The sequence below is a fragment of the Triplophysa dalaica genome, chromosome 8 (genome assembly GCF_015846415.1).
Source record: "Triplophysa dalaica isolate WHDGS20190420 chromosome 8, ASM1584641v1, whole genome shotgun sequence".
In the NCBI taxonomy this organism is placed as follows: Eukaryota; Metazoa; Chordata; class Actinopteri; order Cypriniformes; family Nemacheilidae; genus Triplophysa; species Triplophysa dalaica.
Window position 1 is genome coordinate 10,732,399 of NC_079549.1, and position 16,971 is coordinate 10,749,369.

The window sequence follows — 16,971 nt, forward strand, 5'->3', positions numbered from 1 at the left end:
TCAGAAAAAAGAGCAACACCGCAAAAGAAAGAGAGTTGGCGTGGGAGAAAATTGCTTCACGTGTTAATGCGCAAGTTTATATGTCAATAACTTTTATATTTATTTTGTTGAAACTGTGAAAATGGGAATTATATTTAACTCTCTCTCTCTCTCTCTCTCACCCTGAGTATTCCGTTTTCTGGGTTTGACTTACTTTGAGTTTGCACTTACCCTGCTTTCTGAAACGGCCCCTGATTGTTTGAAATAAATTATGTATTTGTGTGATTAATGCCGATTGGTCAACTCGGTTGGCAAGAAAAAGCACCTTTGACCACGCCGCCTACCTTTCGGCACGCCCATCTCTCTAATCAGCAAAGACCCCTACTTGCACTTTCGGGTGCTTGGGAGGTTTACGCTCTCTCTGCCGTTACTATTTAAGGATGAGCATTATTGTCGCACATCAACATTTCAATAAAAACCTGTGTAAACAACCAATGTCCAGTAATGCGCAACACTGTTGCGAACAGATGGAGGGGGCCCTAAAAGTTTTGGACCTGACTTGCTATGCCACTGACCATGATAACAAGGTCTGTCGCAGGGGACAAAATTATTATGTTCCCTGTTCGGGTCTACAGTGTGCTGAAGGCCAGAGTCCAGCCTCTGGACAAACAATCAAACATTTCTTCTCTCTGAGGTCAGCCAGCTGCATGCCGGGGGGACATAGATCAATTGTTTTTCAACAGTCAGGGCTTAGTCTCCACCAGCTACAGTTGTTATTTTCCTCTGCATGACCAGATGGGTGCTTGGAATTAACATCTACAGTATGCTGACATGGGTTGTAACAGCACAAAAGGAGTGGAAGGAAAAGCTTTACAAAAGCCCCTTCATCTCACTTAATCGGATATTGTAACTATTTTCTCAGAAGCAGGCATTGTGTAACTGGTTGTGACTGACTATTAACGGGATTTCAGGCTTCTGAGGACCACTACTCAAGCTAAATGAAAACAAAGGATGCAAAAGAAATAGGACACCGGAACACCTAACCAGCAAATACTGTTCACTCTTCTGATTGAGTGTTTTTCAAATATAACCGAAGAAGAAATGACTCTGAAATGGATAAAGATTTTTGCATATTTGTCAATGTGTGTCACCTTTGCTGTAGGTAAGTACATTTCTCTTCAATATTACACGTATAGTAGATCCAAAAGAATATCTAATTGCTACAATTGTGCTGGTTGTAAACATTTCACATCTAAATGTATTTTTTTTAATGTAAGACAGACTAAAATAGGAGATCGATTGTCTAATACAGGGTTGTTAATTCATAATACTTATGGAAAAATATGTGACGTATACAAACTATTTAACCTTCAATAATCAAGTGAATTGTATCTTCAAAATACAGCAGACATCAGACACCGTATGATGAGACTTGTTTTAATAAAGTAACAAAGCCTTGTGTTATTATTTAATATATTAAGTTAAGTAAAAAAAGATTATAAAAATATTGCTGTACTACTTACAGGCATACCCATGAACTCCCTCGCAACTTATATTACAGAGGGTGAAGAAACATCTCGCAACAAGTGTGCCGACTTCAACAACACCACTTGGCAGGAATTCCGTCCAGGCACCAAGCTCATGGTTCAATACCTTCTGCTTACAAGACAGAATGCAAACTGTGCCAGTCTCTTCTCACAGGACTGCCTCAATCATACACAGAAACATACCGCATACTTCAACTCATCACTCCCCACTAAAGTCATTGTTCATGGATACAGGTAAAGTGTTTTGTCATATCCACATCTTGTTTGAGGAAAAAAAATATTGATTCACTTTTACACAGATTTCATTTACTAGTCGCCTCTTTCAGGGCTCTGGGCAGTAAGCCCTCTTGGGTAAGTGGTTTAGCCAAGGCACTGCTGCGGGAGGAGGATGTGAACGTTCTGGTGGTGGACTGGGTTTACAGAGCATCATTCGCTTATAACCTGGTGGTAGAGAACTACAAGGAGGTGGCAGTGCAGATATCAGTTCTTATTCATCAGCTTACAGTAAGAATCTGATTTCTTTTATTATATTCCAGCTGATATAATACTTTAGAACCACTGGACAGTCCCTTAATGAAAAGAAACCATGGTTTTTAAAGGTGCTACGTGCAGTGCTTTATTAAAAATTCTGAGGTGCCGGAATATGGGGGTGTGGCATATCCGGCAAATTAGTGGGGTGGGGAGAATGTGCAATCGTGGGTTTTTCTATCTAACTTTTTAGATGTTTTGAAAATGCGCATAAAAAGCCTGAATGGAAACGGAAATAAGAAATTTAACGGGATTTTATCTCGAGATTGCATGCCTTTTAGTTCAAATTCATCTTCTGTTGACCGTATTTCATCCGTTCTTCTGCGTCTCTTCGCAGAATTTGTGCAACACAAATATCTCTCTGAAGTGCCCATTACGACAAGTTCTCTTCAATATATAATGCAAAACATGTGATGATATACGCTAAATCCACACATTGCTCCTTTAAATTAACCCAGAAAATGTTTATATTTTTATGTTTCCCAACAATGGGTTAAAAGAAACCAGCATTTCGGGTTGAAATTTATAACCCAACTGTTGGGTTTGTCCCTTTTTGTTTACACACCCTTTTTGGGGTGAAAATATTCCAATATTCGTAGTGTTTTTTGGTATTTCTATATTTTTACTACAAATGGTTAAATATGGTTCCTTAAGGTAGAAAGTAGCCAATTTGTGGGTACTACAGTTTTACTACAAATAATATACTAAAACCGTGGTTAAATTTCATGAGATGCATAAGATCTAAATAATTATTCTGTTAAAATGTGAACTGCATCCTAAAATCTGTCCATATCTGAGTTTAAAAATACTAGACTCACATTAATTGTTTACTCATGATGTGTAGATCAGTACACATGGCATTTGAAAACACAGTATGAAGTACATATACAGTTGAAAGAAAAAGTATTTGAACCCTTTGGGCTTACTTGAATTTCTTCATAAATTGGTCATAAAATGTGTTCTGATCTTCATCGAAGTCACAACAATAGAGAAACACAGTCTGCTTAAACTAATACCGCACAAACATTATACGTTTTTATTGAACACAACATGTAAACATTCATAGTGCAGGGTGGAAAAAGTATGTGAAACCCTAGGCTAATGACTTCTCCAAGAGCTAAGTGGAGCCAGGATTCACCCAACCTGGGGTCCAATCAATGTGATGAGATTGGATGTGTTGATTAAAGCTGGCCTGTCCAATAAAAAACACACACCAGTTTTGATTTTGCTGTTCTGAAGAAGCGTTGTCTGATGTGAACCATGCCTCGCACAAAAGAGCTCTCAGAAGACCTACGATCAAGAATTGTTGACTTACATAAAGCTGGAAAGGGCTACAAAAGTACATCTAAAAGCCTTGATGTCCATGTGTCCACGGTAAGACAGATTGTCTACAAATGGAGAAAGTTCAGCACTGCTGCCTACACTCCCTAGGCGTGGTCGTCCTGTAAAGATGACTGCAAGAGCACAGCCCAGAATGCTCAATGAGGTGAAGAATCCTAGAGTGTCAGCTAAACACTTACAGAAATCTCTGGCACATGCTAACATTTTTGTTGACAAATCTACAATAAGGAAAACATTAAACAAGAATGGACTTCATGGAGGAAGCCACTGCTGTCCAAAAAAAACATTGCAGCACGTCTGAAGTTTGCAAACGAGCACCTGGATGTTCCACAGCACTACTGGCAAAACATTCTGTGGACAGATGAAACCAAAATTGAGTTGTTTGGAAAGAACACACAACGCTATGTGTGGAGAACAAAAGGCACAGCACACCAACATCAAAACCTCATCCCAACTGTGAAATATGGTGGAGGGGGCATCATGGTTTGGGGCTGCCTCAGGCCCTGGACGGATTACTTTCATCGATGGAAAAATGAATTCCAAAGTTTTATCAACATTTTGCAGGAAAACTTAAGACCATCTGTCCGCCAACTGAAGCTTAACAGAGGATGGACGATGCAACAGGACAACGACCCAAAGCATAGAAGTAAACCAACTACAGAATGGCTTCAACAGAAGAAAATACGCCTTCTGGAGTGGCCCAGTCAGAGTCCTGACCTCAACCTGATTGAGATGCTGTGGCATGACCTCAAGAGGGCGATTCACACCAGACATCCCAAGAATATTGCTGAACTGAAACACTTTTTTAAGAGGAATGGTCCAAAATTTCTCCTGACCGTTGTGCAGGTCTGATCTGCAACTATAGGAAACGTTTGGTTGAGGTTATTGCTGCCAAAGGAGGGTCAACCAGTTATTAAACCCAAAGGTTCAGATACTTTTTCCACCCTGCACTATGAATGTTTACATGTTGTGTTCAATAAAAACATGAAAACGTATAATGTTTGTGCGGTATTAGTTTAAGCAGACTGTTTCTCTATTGTTGTGACTTAGATGAAGATCAGAACACATTTTATGACCAATTTATGAAGAAATCCAAGTAAGCCCAAAGGGTTCACATACTTTTTCTTTCAACTGTATTTTAGCATTTAAAGATAAGTTTTTTTTTTTGTGTGTCTATTTCAGAAGTATGGAAGTACGCTGAAGTCTTTTCATTTCATTGGTGTGAGTCTTGGAGCACATGTGTCTGGATTTGTGGGGACCCTGTTTGAAGGCAAGCTGGGTCGAATCACAGGTAATATATGAAAATAATTCTGAAACTTATTGAAAATATAAATAATATATATATATATATATATATATATATATATATATATATATATATATATACAAAAATAAATAAATAATAAACATGCCATGAGTCTTGAAAAAGCCCTACAGTTAATTTTGACCTGACGAGAGTAGAAGAGATGTTAGACTTGTGAGAGAAACACAGAGCAACACTAAAACATACTAAATGAGGCTTTTAGACAAAAGCCGTGACCGAGAGAGAGCACTAACAAATAAACAATGATTAATTGTTCAGTCACACACAGCTTTGAAAACAAGACCTTTTCTGACAAATCAGAATGCACTTCTGTTTAAATTAAAATTAAGTTGAAACTCATTCATAAATTTGCTTAAGCCTGTTAAATTGAGACAAATTTTGGTCCGATAAAAATGTTATGTATAAAAATGTATAGTTAACATATTATATAACTGAATCTTTTGATTCTTTGTCTCCAGGTCTGGACCCAGCGGGCCCAATGTTCAAGAGGGCTGATCCGTATGACCGTCTGGATTCATCCGATGCTTTGTTTGTTGAGGCCATCCACACAGACTCTGACTGTAAGAATGAATCAGCTAAAATAGAGAGCATAAGCAGGTGTTCTGATTTATTTAGATAGACAGTTTAATAATATAACATGTACATTATAGTGCTAATGGACCACATTTATTGACACTGGCCATCTTGATGCTTCAACCAAATTAGTTCTTATAAGTATGTCACTGCTATTATTTTCATTGTCATAACAAAACTTTATTAATAACTGTTGACTAGACTTTGGTATATCCATTCCTGTCGGGCATGTGGACTTCTTCTTAAATGGTGGCATGGACCAAGCAGGGTGTGCACGTTCAAGATTTGCTTCGAGTAAGTGGGTAACATAACAAACACTAATAAAACAAAACGGCTTTCCAAAAATAAACTTTGCAAAGTGCACACACGGTATGCAATACACCTTGGTCAAGCTTAATGCTACCTGAGAATCTGCCTGTGTTGTCAGTTTTCATCTACTTTCCAGTGTATGGTTATGTCATATGTGACCACATGAGGGCGCTGCACGTCTACATGAGTTCACTGAATAGCTCCTGTCCACTCATTGGCTTCCCCTGCTCCAGTTATGAAGAATTCCTGGCAGGAAAGTGCATCAGCTGTGATGGTCCCTTCAATGGCACATGCCCACAAATAGGTAATCATAAGTTAACAGTAAACACAATGTTTTATTCATACATATGAAAACATATAGATGGTTTTAGCAGCAACAACACAAACAAACATTATGTGGCCTAACATAACTTCGGGTAGATCTCAATCAATAAATGTTGAGTAGTTTTAATTTAATTTTATACAATTAATATAAATTACATTAATAAATTGTCATATTCTAACAAAACACAGACCATCAGTAAACTTTGGACTGGGCACCTGCGTCCAATGAAACGTCTAGTGAAAATACTTTTTTGTTCTTTTTTCAGAGTTCTTAGAACTTTAGATAAAAGTCGTAGTCAAATGACTGTTATTGCTTTTAATACATACGCCGCAGTCACATTGCACTTTGAGCATGCAAATATTTGTCGCATGCAGCTTCGAATATGGGCGGAGCAGGATATGAGGAAATTAGCCCCTTCACGCCGTGATGAGAGTCGTGTATAAAATACAGTCTTGCAGGATTTGCGTGCTGACCACATATCTTGCACACTAATCTTATCTTGGATATATTTGACCATGACGATCTTTGCCATTTTGATGTTTAACCAGTCTTGAATTTTTCTTTGTGTTAATGAGCTGTTGGAAAAATATCACTTGAAGCTGCTTATGTAAGAAATGATAGACTAATATTTTCCCACATATTGTACGTCACAAATCGGGATGTGTGTGCGTGTGTTTCAGGCTTATTAAAGAACAGTGGGATAACAGCGTCTCCCCTACCCAATCAAGAGAAGGTGTATCTTCTGACCTCTGCTACCGCTCCATATTGTGGTGTGTATTTTCATTTATTTCAGAAAATTGAAAATCGTCTGAATAGGTACATTGTTTATTAAAAACTCCCACAGAAACCTAGTATGGTATTCTGATAACAATACAGTGTTATGCAACAGCAAATATAGTGTTTGTGTTAAGAAATGAAGTAACTTTAGAAATACAGCCAAGTCATTTCTGACTTTACTCATGAACTTTCCTGTTCCTCAGCACATCACATCCTTGTGGATTTGAAGGTTTCTCCTTTAGATAAGACTGCTGAAGTTAAGCTCACCCTGGTCTCCACAGGACTCCCTGAGACAGAGATCAAACTCAAACTGTACGTATTGTAATATTCTCTAGATATTAAAGATGTATTTTAAAGATATTAAAACAAGTTTTAAATGACAAAAAATGTATGTGGTTATTGGTTCACTGGGAATATGGTTGTGTGTTCACATTTTCATTAATGTTGGAAGAGATCATTGTTAAAAACAGTTGTGAATATTTATATATTACAGAAATACAGATGAAACACAATTTAAAAAGGTTACTGCACACCCACAGCGATTGTGCAAAATTGACTCAGTGCAGCTAAAAAACATCGGAGGACGATTCTACAGACAAGGCGAAATTCACTTTGAATATATATGCATCTCTGAAATTCCTCAAACCAGGTAAAAATTGAGTTAGCATCTGTATAATTTCCTTTAATCTTCTTGAAGATTTACTACACACTGACGTGGAGGTTGTGTATCGTTTGTTTACTACCGTTTTTCTTTTTCTTGTGCAGAGGCATAGAGCCATTGTGTGTGAAAAACATTAACATCAGAAGAGGAGTTTTGTGGGCACATGATTTTGTTCAAGTTTGTTAAATGAAATACCTGTTTAGGAGACCTGATGCAGTAACCAGCTTCTAAAAATTTGTGAGACTGAACCACATTCACTAAAAACCAACACACTAAAACCTAGAGAAACTCATTGACACGAAAAGATTCAAGAGAACTAAGGTAGTTACACTCTGTTGAAGATGTATTTATTGTTATTTTCATGAAGTCGCACAGTTTAGCATTTACAGTATGTAAAATACAATTTCATTTGCTTCTGTTGTTCACAGTTCCAGTAAGAGTAGAATTTCAGCAGAGAGAAATTAATGCATATTTTTACATTGAGTACTTTTAGATTCGAATGACCAAAAAAGGGTTCTTCATGACAGCTGGTGGAAAATAATATCTTCTCTAATATACTGTATGTTTCATTCTCATAATTAAAGGTTTTCGAGTAACATTACTGCATTCTCATGAGATTTTTTTGAACTGTACCGTATAAATTAGATTAAAAACCTGAATATGTTTCTTACTGACAATGAGAAACAATGCCAATAAAGACAGCTTTAGAGAAATGTCAATTCACATTAAACCCAAAGCTTGATAAACAGTTGGCCCCATGAAATTACATAATCATCACAATATGATCAGTATACAGTCCCATATTTTCAGTCATCAGTGCATGATGCTGTAGCGTTACTCATTTTATATTATTGTTTGTATTATATTGACCATTTTGTATAAAACTAATTACTTATCTATCAATGGACCTGCTAAACCTCTGTTTAAACTTTGATTTGCCCGGTTTCACAGACAAAGCTTAAGGCTAGTCCCAGACTAAAATGAATGTTTGAGCTGTCTTAACTAAAAAAATAACGTGCCCTAAATTATCTCAAAATATGTCAGTGCCAACGTTTTTTTTCATTTAACTAAGGGTTAGTCTGTCTGTGAGCCCTGTCTGTGAAACCGGGCCTTTGTGTGTTGTACACAAGCAAAATCTCTTTGTGCCTTATAAAGCCATTGTTTTAAGTGTTCCAAACAGATTCAACTATAATATACACATGCCTACACAAATAAATAAAACACTCACGCTGAAACTACAACATTGTGGAATCATGTTTGTCTGGTAAATCTGAGGAGTGATGAAGGTTTGTGAAAGTTGTTTTGTCATGTAACTGTCCTTAAAAGTACATACAGTATAGAGGAATCCTTCATTGTGCATTATTGTAGTTGGTAACAGCAGAGAAAGTAAAGCTTTGATGGGGATGAGATTCCAGATTTCACTACTGCCCATGATGCATCGCTGAAACCTTTCCTAAAGTTTAGGGGTGTCAGTAGGGGCCAGTGGAGCACATCTTCTTTGGACTCGGAGCGGAAAACCTCCAGGAGTATCATTCTCTGTTAGATTTATGGAAAAATATAGACATTATGAATACTTATTTAAACAAAACACAGTAAAACATTCCAGGATGAAATAGTGAAATATTTGTAAAGTCATGAACATATTTGGACTTTTTATTTACTGTAGTTTTTGTATTCTTTTCTATACTTTAGGTTGTATTTCTGGACATGATCCATGTTTTTCATGAGTAAGTAAAGGTCATATCACAAGTCCTCCTCTCACAGCTGCCCCTCTATCCAACACCCTGTGAAATGCAATCTGTCCTTAGCCGGTAAAGCCAAGTATTTAGAGATTTAGGATTGCTGGATAAACAGCTGGCAGGTTCCATGTTCCAATCCGTTCTAGTATTTTACCCAGCCACTGACACAAGTAATGTTGTAAAATAATATCACCCTGCTCTTATAAACTTAGAAAGACCTATCAGAAATATCCTACGACAAACACTTAATGTAACTCCACTGCTATGGGCTAAATAAAACATATCTCTCACACAAGAAGGCCTTAAAATACACTAAACAAGGATGTTGTTTTTATCAAGCAAATTTTGATTATGAAAGACTAACCCTATTTGTGCATTTTTATAAACCAAATTCTTTGTTAATGTCTTTATTATTAATCATTTTATTAGGGATGCACTGATACCGATACTGATACTAAGCTCATGTACTCGTACTCGTAATACGGCACAGATACCAAAGATACCTCATGTGATGGAACTGACAGAAATTTGTGGTGAAATTTGCTTTGAAAGTTTGTGACAAGCACATAAAATGACGTATTATTTAATAAAGTGTTTAAGGTGGAGTTGTTTGTAATTATGAAGTTATTCTATTTTTATTAGTCTCACTGTTGTGAACAGGTGCAGACATCAGTACAGGCATCGATATCTGCGAGTACCTGAAAAAACGTATTGGTACTTGTAGTCTGTCTTTAAAAATGGTATCGCGCATCCCTTTATTTTATGTTTGAGGATATCCCCATATATTTAGCTAACTAAGGAGACAGTCTAGCTAAGCAACGTAACATGCACAAATAAACATCCCTGTTTTATACCATTCTTTTCTATTTCAATATTTTCACTATTTTTTCCTGCATTCATTGGATTGAGTCAATAGTGCTTTAAAGGGACAGTTGAGCCAAAAAAACTTTATTCTGTCTTCATTTACTCACCCACTAGTTGTTTCAAATCTGAATACATTTCTTTGTTCTGATTATCACCGAGAAAGATATTTGGAAGAATAAGTTCTTGGCCACCATTGACTACCATAGTAGGATTTTTTTTTAATGCTTTTGTTCTGTTGAACACAAAAGAAGATATTTTGCAGAATGTAGGAAATCAAACAGTTCTCAGGCACTTTTAACTAACAGTGTAATTTTCCTACTATGGTAGTCAATGGTGGCCAAGAACTGTTTGGTTACAAGCATTTTTCCAGATATCTTTCTCTTTGTTCATCAGAACAAAGAAATGTATACAGATTTCAAATAACTTAAAGGTGAGTAAATAATTAACAAAATGTTTATATTTGGGTGAACTGTCCCTTTAAATAATATCCAGGTCAAAACAAACCCCGAAACAATATTGCATGCACATTGTTCATTAGTATTTGTGCAGTCCAATGTCTATTGGTGCATTTGTGCCTCTTCATGCATAACAGGCTCTGCCTCAAACCAGCCCCTCCCGCCCCTCATTCTTTACTTGTGTACTTACATGTGACTCAAGAAGTGGCCCAGTGTGTTAGCTTCAACACCCCAATCTTTACTTCAAATATTCCCTCTCACTCCCATAGTCCATTAAAGAGCCTGTCATATCGGCAAAGTCCTCCAGAATCAAGCTGGTTGAGTCCTCACCGGAGGGCATTTCTGTGTCTGTGAGCTGGTGTGGAAGTTTGAACTTTCCCTGCTCCGGCTTAGATTTTCTTCCATCTGAAGCCTGGTTGGAAGGTGCTGGATCAACATTTACAACTGTAGAATCTCCTTGGCTTCCCCTGAGAGGTGAGCTTGCGCTGCCGTGTTCACTGCCCGGTGGGGAAGGGGCAAGAACGTGGTAGAGACTGGGCAGACGAATATCGAGGCGTACACCGCTCTTGGCAAACAGTTTGTCATTGAGCGAGTAGAGCTTGTCAGCGATGTCACTTCCAAGCATCACAGAGAAAAGTCGGGCAATGTAACGATCCTTAGACAGCAGAAGATAAAGCCGACGTCGTCGCCAAGAGATGTATTGGCAGTCCGTCTCTGCAGTCAGTGTCACCTGAGGTCAGAGGAGGTCAAGGGTCAGAAAAGGAGTTCAAGGGCATGCAAAATTCACAATTGTGTTAACATCACATTGGTTTATAGAAAAAAGTTATTTTAAAGGGAGCATTAATGGTCTTAGTTACAAAAATATTTGTCTTACCTGGAAGTTCCCCTGCTCTGTTGGTCTAAGAGACTCCCATTCTGGAGAGTCAAGAAACTGATGAGGGAAGATATAATGGAGAAACTGGCCTTCTAAGGACACCCTAATCCTGTAAAAACAATTAATTTATTTCAACCAAAAAAAAATTCTGTCATCAATTTTTCACCCTCATGCTGCTAAAAACCTGTATGACTTTCTTCTTTGAAACACAAAAGAAGATATTTAGAGAAATTTCTCAGTGGTTTTGTTTCCAGAAAATGAAAGTCAAAGGGGGCCGATTTTGTTTGGTTAGCAACAGTTTTTAAATAGCTTCGTTTGTGTTTTGAAGAACAGTTAAGGTCATGATCAGGTCAGGTTTGTACCTGAGTGTGTAAATATCAAATTTTGGTTAAAGTGTCCCTTTAATGCCAATTTTAGTACAACAAAATGCAAGTTACACTATTAGGCTTAGAATAATGTCTTAATATTAAAGGAATAATTCACCTTCAAAAAGAAAATTCTGTCATCATTTACTCTGTTGTCATTTTAAACCTGTGTGATAGCCAACCATGTGGACCCAAAACCAAAGTCAATTGGGACCAACGGTTTTCTGTCACCAACATTTTTCAGAATATCTTCTTTTGTGTTCTTTCAGAAGAAAGTCATACTGTAAATAATGACAGATTTTTCATTTTGAATGTAAGCTCTTCATTTAAGAGTTACGTAAAAATTATCAATATTTCATCTAAAGAAACCAGAACTTATCCAACCAAGACCTAAAAATCACTCAAAGCTCTGTATGTTTATTAAATGATACAAAGGTTGTCGTCAACACCTGAATCACACTCACCTGCCTGAAAGAAGGAAAGATAACTGATCAATAGGCGTCTTCCCCTCCACAGCATATGTTTCTTCGGCCCCTAGAGAGTGCACTTTGTTTTCACTGGCTGTGGCGATCTCTTTAAACACCTGCACAGGTACATCCAGTGGCAGAAAGACTACCGAGTACAGCGCAGAAAGCTCCTCGCTGGACAAACCGTCCTGCATCAGCCGAAAAATCTGATGACACACCTGGGCTACACACTGCAGCATCAGCAGCAGGTTCCAGATGAAAACGTCCAGACCACACATTGTCAGCCAGCCCCACATCGTCAGACATAGGAAGCCAGGAATCATGAAACTAAAGATGTACAGAGCCCCATACGCACCACTGCCGCCCATGTAGCCCAGAAAAAGGATGGTGTTGCCCAGATGGTAAAAGGCACCTTCAGTGTTGTTTGTCCATCCATCGCAGAGTGTGTGATTGAATATGACATTGTCCAATAAAGAGTCGGCACTATTCATGTTTTCTGTCTTAGCTTTATCCAAACACTATATTAAAAACATGTAAAAAAAGTGTCTGTGAGATAAAACAGTAGGGTTGAAAGGTACAAACCAATGCCAAATATAAAAGAATCCCTCGCCAGCAGAAGTCTGTTTGGTTAAAAACAGTTGGAATGAAGGCTATTTCATAAATCCATTCCTTGATATTCAATTCACACCTCGTCCTGTTATATTGGCCCCTGTCTTATTTCCCTCTGATCTGTTCCCTCTTCCACACTGAACTGAAAACTGCTGGAAACACGGAGCGGGACAGGCGGGGGACAGACCCTGAGAAGGATAACCATGTTTGGAATTGAAACCCAAGGAGGAAAGAGCGACAGACAGAGAACAGACCCACTACTTAACATAACACAATGATGGCGAGGTAGAGTGATTACGATAACAAGTGACACTAAAAGAAGCTCACACTTATGTTCAGTGTCCATGAAACCTCTGCCCGATATCACCACCTACAATTTTCCCCAAATAAACGTAAACTGTATTCCGGCTCTCTTAAAGTAAGAGTAGGTGGGTCTTAAGCTATGGGGGGCATATTTCAAGAATCTGACAGAGGGGTCATGTAGCTGTTTACCTCCCCCGCCTGAACATTACTGTTTGTAGTTTCACATAACTTGGCTCTGCAACTGTTAGTTGCTTATGTCCGGCACCGTTCTGCTGCTTAACAATGGAGTGCAGGACAGACTGAACATTATATGATGATTACATCATTTTGACTACATTTTAAAAGGTTTTTATTATTAGAAGATGTGGAATTAAATAAAATCGTGGTTCGTTCAGACTGATGAAAATGTTCTCACATGCCCGGATACATTTTCTCACCATTGTTAGAAAACTGAAATCACACCCCCAGTTATGAGCAAGGGGAAGAGGTGGTTACACTTCAAACCACATCCATACAAGGCATTGAGCCAGAAAGTGCGAGTGCATTTGTGTCCGTGAAATAGTTAGGAAAAGATAAGTGGCTCTTTCTTTTATCTTTTTCATATGTGCATATAAATCAAGCAAGACTGTTAAATTATCATTAGATGGATCTTGTGTTCAACGTGACTTTGAATTAGCATTTAGTTGAGCTTACCCTTATAGTTCTAGACACATATATAAAGCTGCTTTAAAAATGCGTGTATAAACACACCACTTTTTGTGCTTCAAAAGCAAGTTATTCCTGTAGTGAATATCTATTATGGGCTATAAGATCAATAACTGAACACGCACATGTTAAGCTGCACTGGCTCAGGACACACCAGGTGTACATGCAGAATGAAAGCACTTCTGGGGGTACATCTCAGATTGGAGTGTGCTGGGAGCAGCATCTCTATTTTAGGCTTGCATGCATAGTTAAGTGCAGCTGTCACCAGCCAAACACTGGTGGAGAATTCAAAAGCCATAAGAGAAGAAAGCTGAAAGTGAAACACGGATTACACTAAACCCTAACAAAAGAATGCGTTTACATGGAAACACTTGTTTATAAAGAAACAAATTCTACTTATTGCAACATTAATCATTTAACAAGTAAAATATGGCTTTCTTGTAGCTTAGTGGTTAGAGCATGGTGCTGGCGATGCCAAGGTCATAGGTTCAATCCAAAGGATAGCACATACTTAGAAACAAATTTATAGTATAATGCAATGCAAGTCGCTTCGGAAAAAAGCGTCTGCCAAATGCGTAAACGTAAATAAATATTTAAACCAGTATTTTATGTTGTACTCTAAAATATGCACTATGCAGACGTCACTATTCCAAGCAAACTACAGGTATACATTTCAGAGGTATGTGTGTCCGTCCCCACGACCTTGACGTCGCAAGCGCCATGATCTACCAGTTAAGCCAGAGTGACACAAAAACAAAACAAAGCCAGCCTTTTTTATTGAGAATTTATTTGTTTTCAAATAGAAGGTACAAAAGTAGACAACAAATTAATATATCTTGCATAGGATCTTTATTCATCTTAAGGTTATGTAACAATCACATATGGAAAAAAGAGACAAAAGACCATATTTTCCTCTGAGACGTATTTCAGCACCTTCAACACTGCATGTGCCTTACACAGTGTAAAGTATAAATAAAAATAAAGATCACACAAGGTCCCAACTCACACAGCCAGACACATACTGCAAAAAGAAAAAAGATTACCAAGCATATTTGGAGTGACTTATAAATGGTAAAAAGTATGGAGAAGAATTGTTTTTGTTTTCATTTTTCTATTTAAAGTTAAGTGGACAGTTATGTGAAAATACCAAGACAAGCCGTTGAGGCCATAATTTGGTAACATATTAAATGTGATTAGTAATACTTTACATTATAAAAGATGCGACTATCATAATTTGTAGGTGTTGGCCATTGTCAAAAGACCTAATAGACACTAAAGATAAATTTACCATTCACACATTATTCTAGATTTATATCTTAAAACCAAGCGCCCTCATGCATTCCTTGTGAGCTTCGATGAGGCTTGTGCAATTTTCTTCTCCTTTTTCAATTATGCTGCAACAGAGATTGTGATGTTAACTATACAAGTGTAATAACCACAAGTAAAGTTACCAATTGTTAAATCCTCACCAGGCATCTCTTGTTTTCTTGGTCTCAGGACAAGCACAGCATGGTTTCAAAGGCTTCTTCTGCTCATTCCCTTCTATTGCTGGTGCGGTCTCAACACTGGCTGCTGAAAGGCTCGACATTTCCACTGGCAGGCGCTTTCTAAAAAAAGAATAGTTGGGATGTGTCATATATTAGCTTGAACTTTCCATAACTCACCGGAACCACTAACAGGGTGTCAAAACTAGCAACCATATTACCATGGTACATCATGTCCTGTATTAACTGCTAAATTATTAACTGCTCTTGAAATGTTTCAAGAAATCTAATTAAGATTAACTGACGTCACGTTCAGTTTGATAAAACAGCATTTAGTGTCCCGATACTATCATTAATCACTTTTATTTAACCCGAAACACTTTCATAAGAAAGGTCAATATTGTTATGGCTCGTTGTAATGGTACATCTAGTATAACGTTACAACACCCAAATGATCTGCTAAGAATTAACTTTAAATAAAATACATTTTTAATAGCGAATCTCCACTCACTTTGTATAATGCAGAATGCTGCGTATTCACATGTGTCCTTCCTTATTACACAACCTACTTCTGCCGCTGACAAACATGAAATAACCCTGCGAAGGAGGAAGTTCCGGGTCGTAGAACATAACACAATGTTTAAGTAAATTAAACTTGTATTTTTTATAATCTAAAATCAATTACATTCACTCCCTATTAAATGACTAAAGGTAAATATAAAGCGATTTAAATACAAAAGGTCCCATAAAAAATCAAGCCGGACTACGAATAAAAGCCCTGTACAAAATAAAGGTCGGTTGAATGGTTTTGTAATTTGTTGGTGTCTCTGGTTAAGCGTTATTATTTTAGTTTTAATAAAAAAAATGTGAATACGTGTCTCAGGAATCCTAACAGTATATATATATATTAAAAATAAATTTCAGTAAACACAGTAAGCTAGGTCTTTGCCTTCATTGTGTGGTAGTTTAATACTAAATAATATCTAACATTAAATAGCAGGTGCTAGCAGTCACTAAGAAAATACCTATATGTTACTCTTTCTCTCTCTCTCTCTCTCTCTCTCTCTCTCTCTTCTTTATGTTTGAATTATTCTTAGCTTTTTGCTCTATAAACCTAGAAAATATTGTGGTGTCAAATGTTCATAGTGCCCTTTCTCTGTTTTTTTCTGCTGAGTTCAGCAAACTGAAGCCCAACAAAAATAGCGCTGTTAAATCATGACGTCAATTTGTAGGCCGGCCCAGAAGGCTCACATATGCCTTTAATTCCCTCTGGATTAGATTTTTTTATTTATGGGCAAGTCAATTCTGTGGATAACATGATTTAAATACTCTCCTCTTTTTCTGTTAAGAAAAGACGGTTATGATTCCTTGTATGACTTATTTTAAAGAACATGCATAGAACATGTAAACTCTTTACCATATATGTAATATACCATAATCTTATTTTAATCATAATCTAATATCCATCCATCCATCCATTTTCTATCGCTTATCCGAACTACCTCGGGTCACGGGGAGCCTGCGCCTATCTCAGGAGTCATCGGGCATCAAGGCAGGATACACCCTGGATGGAGTGCCAACCCATCGCAGATAATCTAATATTTAATCTTAAAAATATTTATGTGATTTATGTAATAATTGTATACATCGTTTCCTAGTTTTGTAGTTTCTTAGATCATTTAGATTCAGATTGTTGTTTGAATAAACGCTTTGTGTTTAATACAGTTCACGATTTCATCACA

The 16,971-nt window shown here is 37.4% G+C and overlaps 3 protein-coding genes across 8 annotated transcripts; 1 reads left to right on the forward strand and 2 right to left on the reverse strand.

Moving 5' to 3' along the window:
• Positions 1 to 595: 595 nt before the first annotated feature.
• On the forward strand, positions 596 to 7,970 carry pla1a (phospholipase A1 member A). 4 transcript variants are annotated; one of them, XM_056755220.1, is made up of 11 exons: positions 596 to 1,141; positions 1,541 to 1,760; positions 1,853 to 2,030; positions 4,578 to 4,686; positions 5,178 to 5,279; positions 5,494 to 5,586; positions 5,720 to 5,905; positions 6,607 to 6,696; positions 6,907 to 7,015; positions 7,197 to 7,352; positions 7,469 to 7,970. In XM_056755220.1, the coding sequence occupies exons 1-11, from the start codon at positions 1,081 to 1,083 to the stop codon at positions 7,548 to 7,550; spliced, it is 1,386 nt and encodes a 461-aa protein (XP_056611198.1). In that variant the 5' UTR covers positions 596 to 1,080; the 3' UTR covers positions 7,551 to 7,970. The 4 variants fall into 4 exon arrangements, with proteins under 4 accessions (XP_056611198.1, XP_056611196.1, XP_056611199.1 ...); XM_056755218.1 differs by having other exon boundaries at positions 655 to 1,141; positions 1,505 to 1,760; XM_056755221.1 differs by having other exon boundaries at positions 655 to 1,141; positions 5,738 to 5,905.
• Positions 7,690 to 12,890, reverse strand: popdc2 (popeye domain containing 2). 2 transcript variants are annotated; one of them, XM_056755222.1, is made up of 4 exons: positions 12,126 to 12,890; positions 11,297 to 11,405; positions 10,613 to 11,152; positions 7,690 to 8,900 (listed from the first exon to the last, which is right to left on the reverse strand). In XM_056755222.1, exons 1-3 carry the CDS (start codon positions 12,617 to 12,619, stop codon positions 10,661 to 10,663), a joined length of 1,095 nt encoding a protein of 364 aa, XP_056611200.1. In that variant the 5' UTR covers positions 12,620 to 12,890; the 3' UTR covers positions 7,690 to 8,900; positions 10,613 to 10,660. The 2 variants fall into 2 exon arrangements, with proteins under 2 accessions (XP_056611200.1, XP_056611202.1); XM_056755224.1 differs by having other exon boundaries at positions 10,753 to 11,152; positions 12,126 to 12,889.
• A 1,687-nt stretch (positions 12,891 to 14,577) lies between these two features.
• LOC130427727 (cytochrome c oxidase copper chaperone) lies at positions 14,578 to 15,877 on the reverse strand. Of its 2 annotated transcripts, XM_056755368.1 has the most exons (4): positions 15,741 to 15,877; positions 15,215 to 15,352; positions 15,034 to 15,139; positions 14,578 to 14,766 (listed from the first exon to the last, which is right to left on the reverse strand). In XM_056755368.1, exons 2-3 carry the CDS (start codon positions 15,331 to 15,333, stop codon positions 15,055 to 15,057), a joined length of 204 nt encoding a protein of 67 aa, XP_056611346.1. In that variant the 5' UTR covers positions 15,334 to 15,352; positions 15,741 to 15,877; the 3' UTR covers positions 14,578 to 14,766; positions 15,034 to 15,054. The 2 variants fall into 2 exon arrangements, with proteins under 2 accessions (XP_056611346.1, XP_056611345.1); XM_056755367.1 differs by having other exon boundaries at positions 14,578 to 15,139.
• Between the last annotated feature and the right edge of the window lie 1,094 nt (positions 15,878 to 16,971).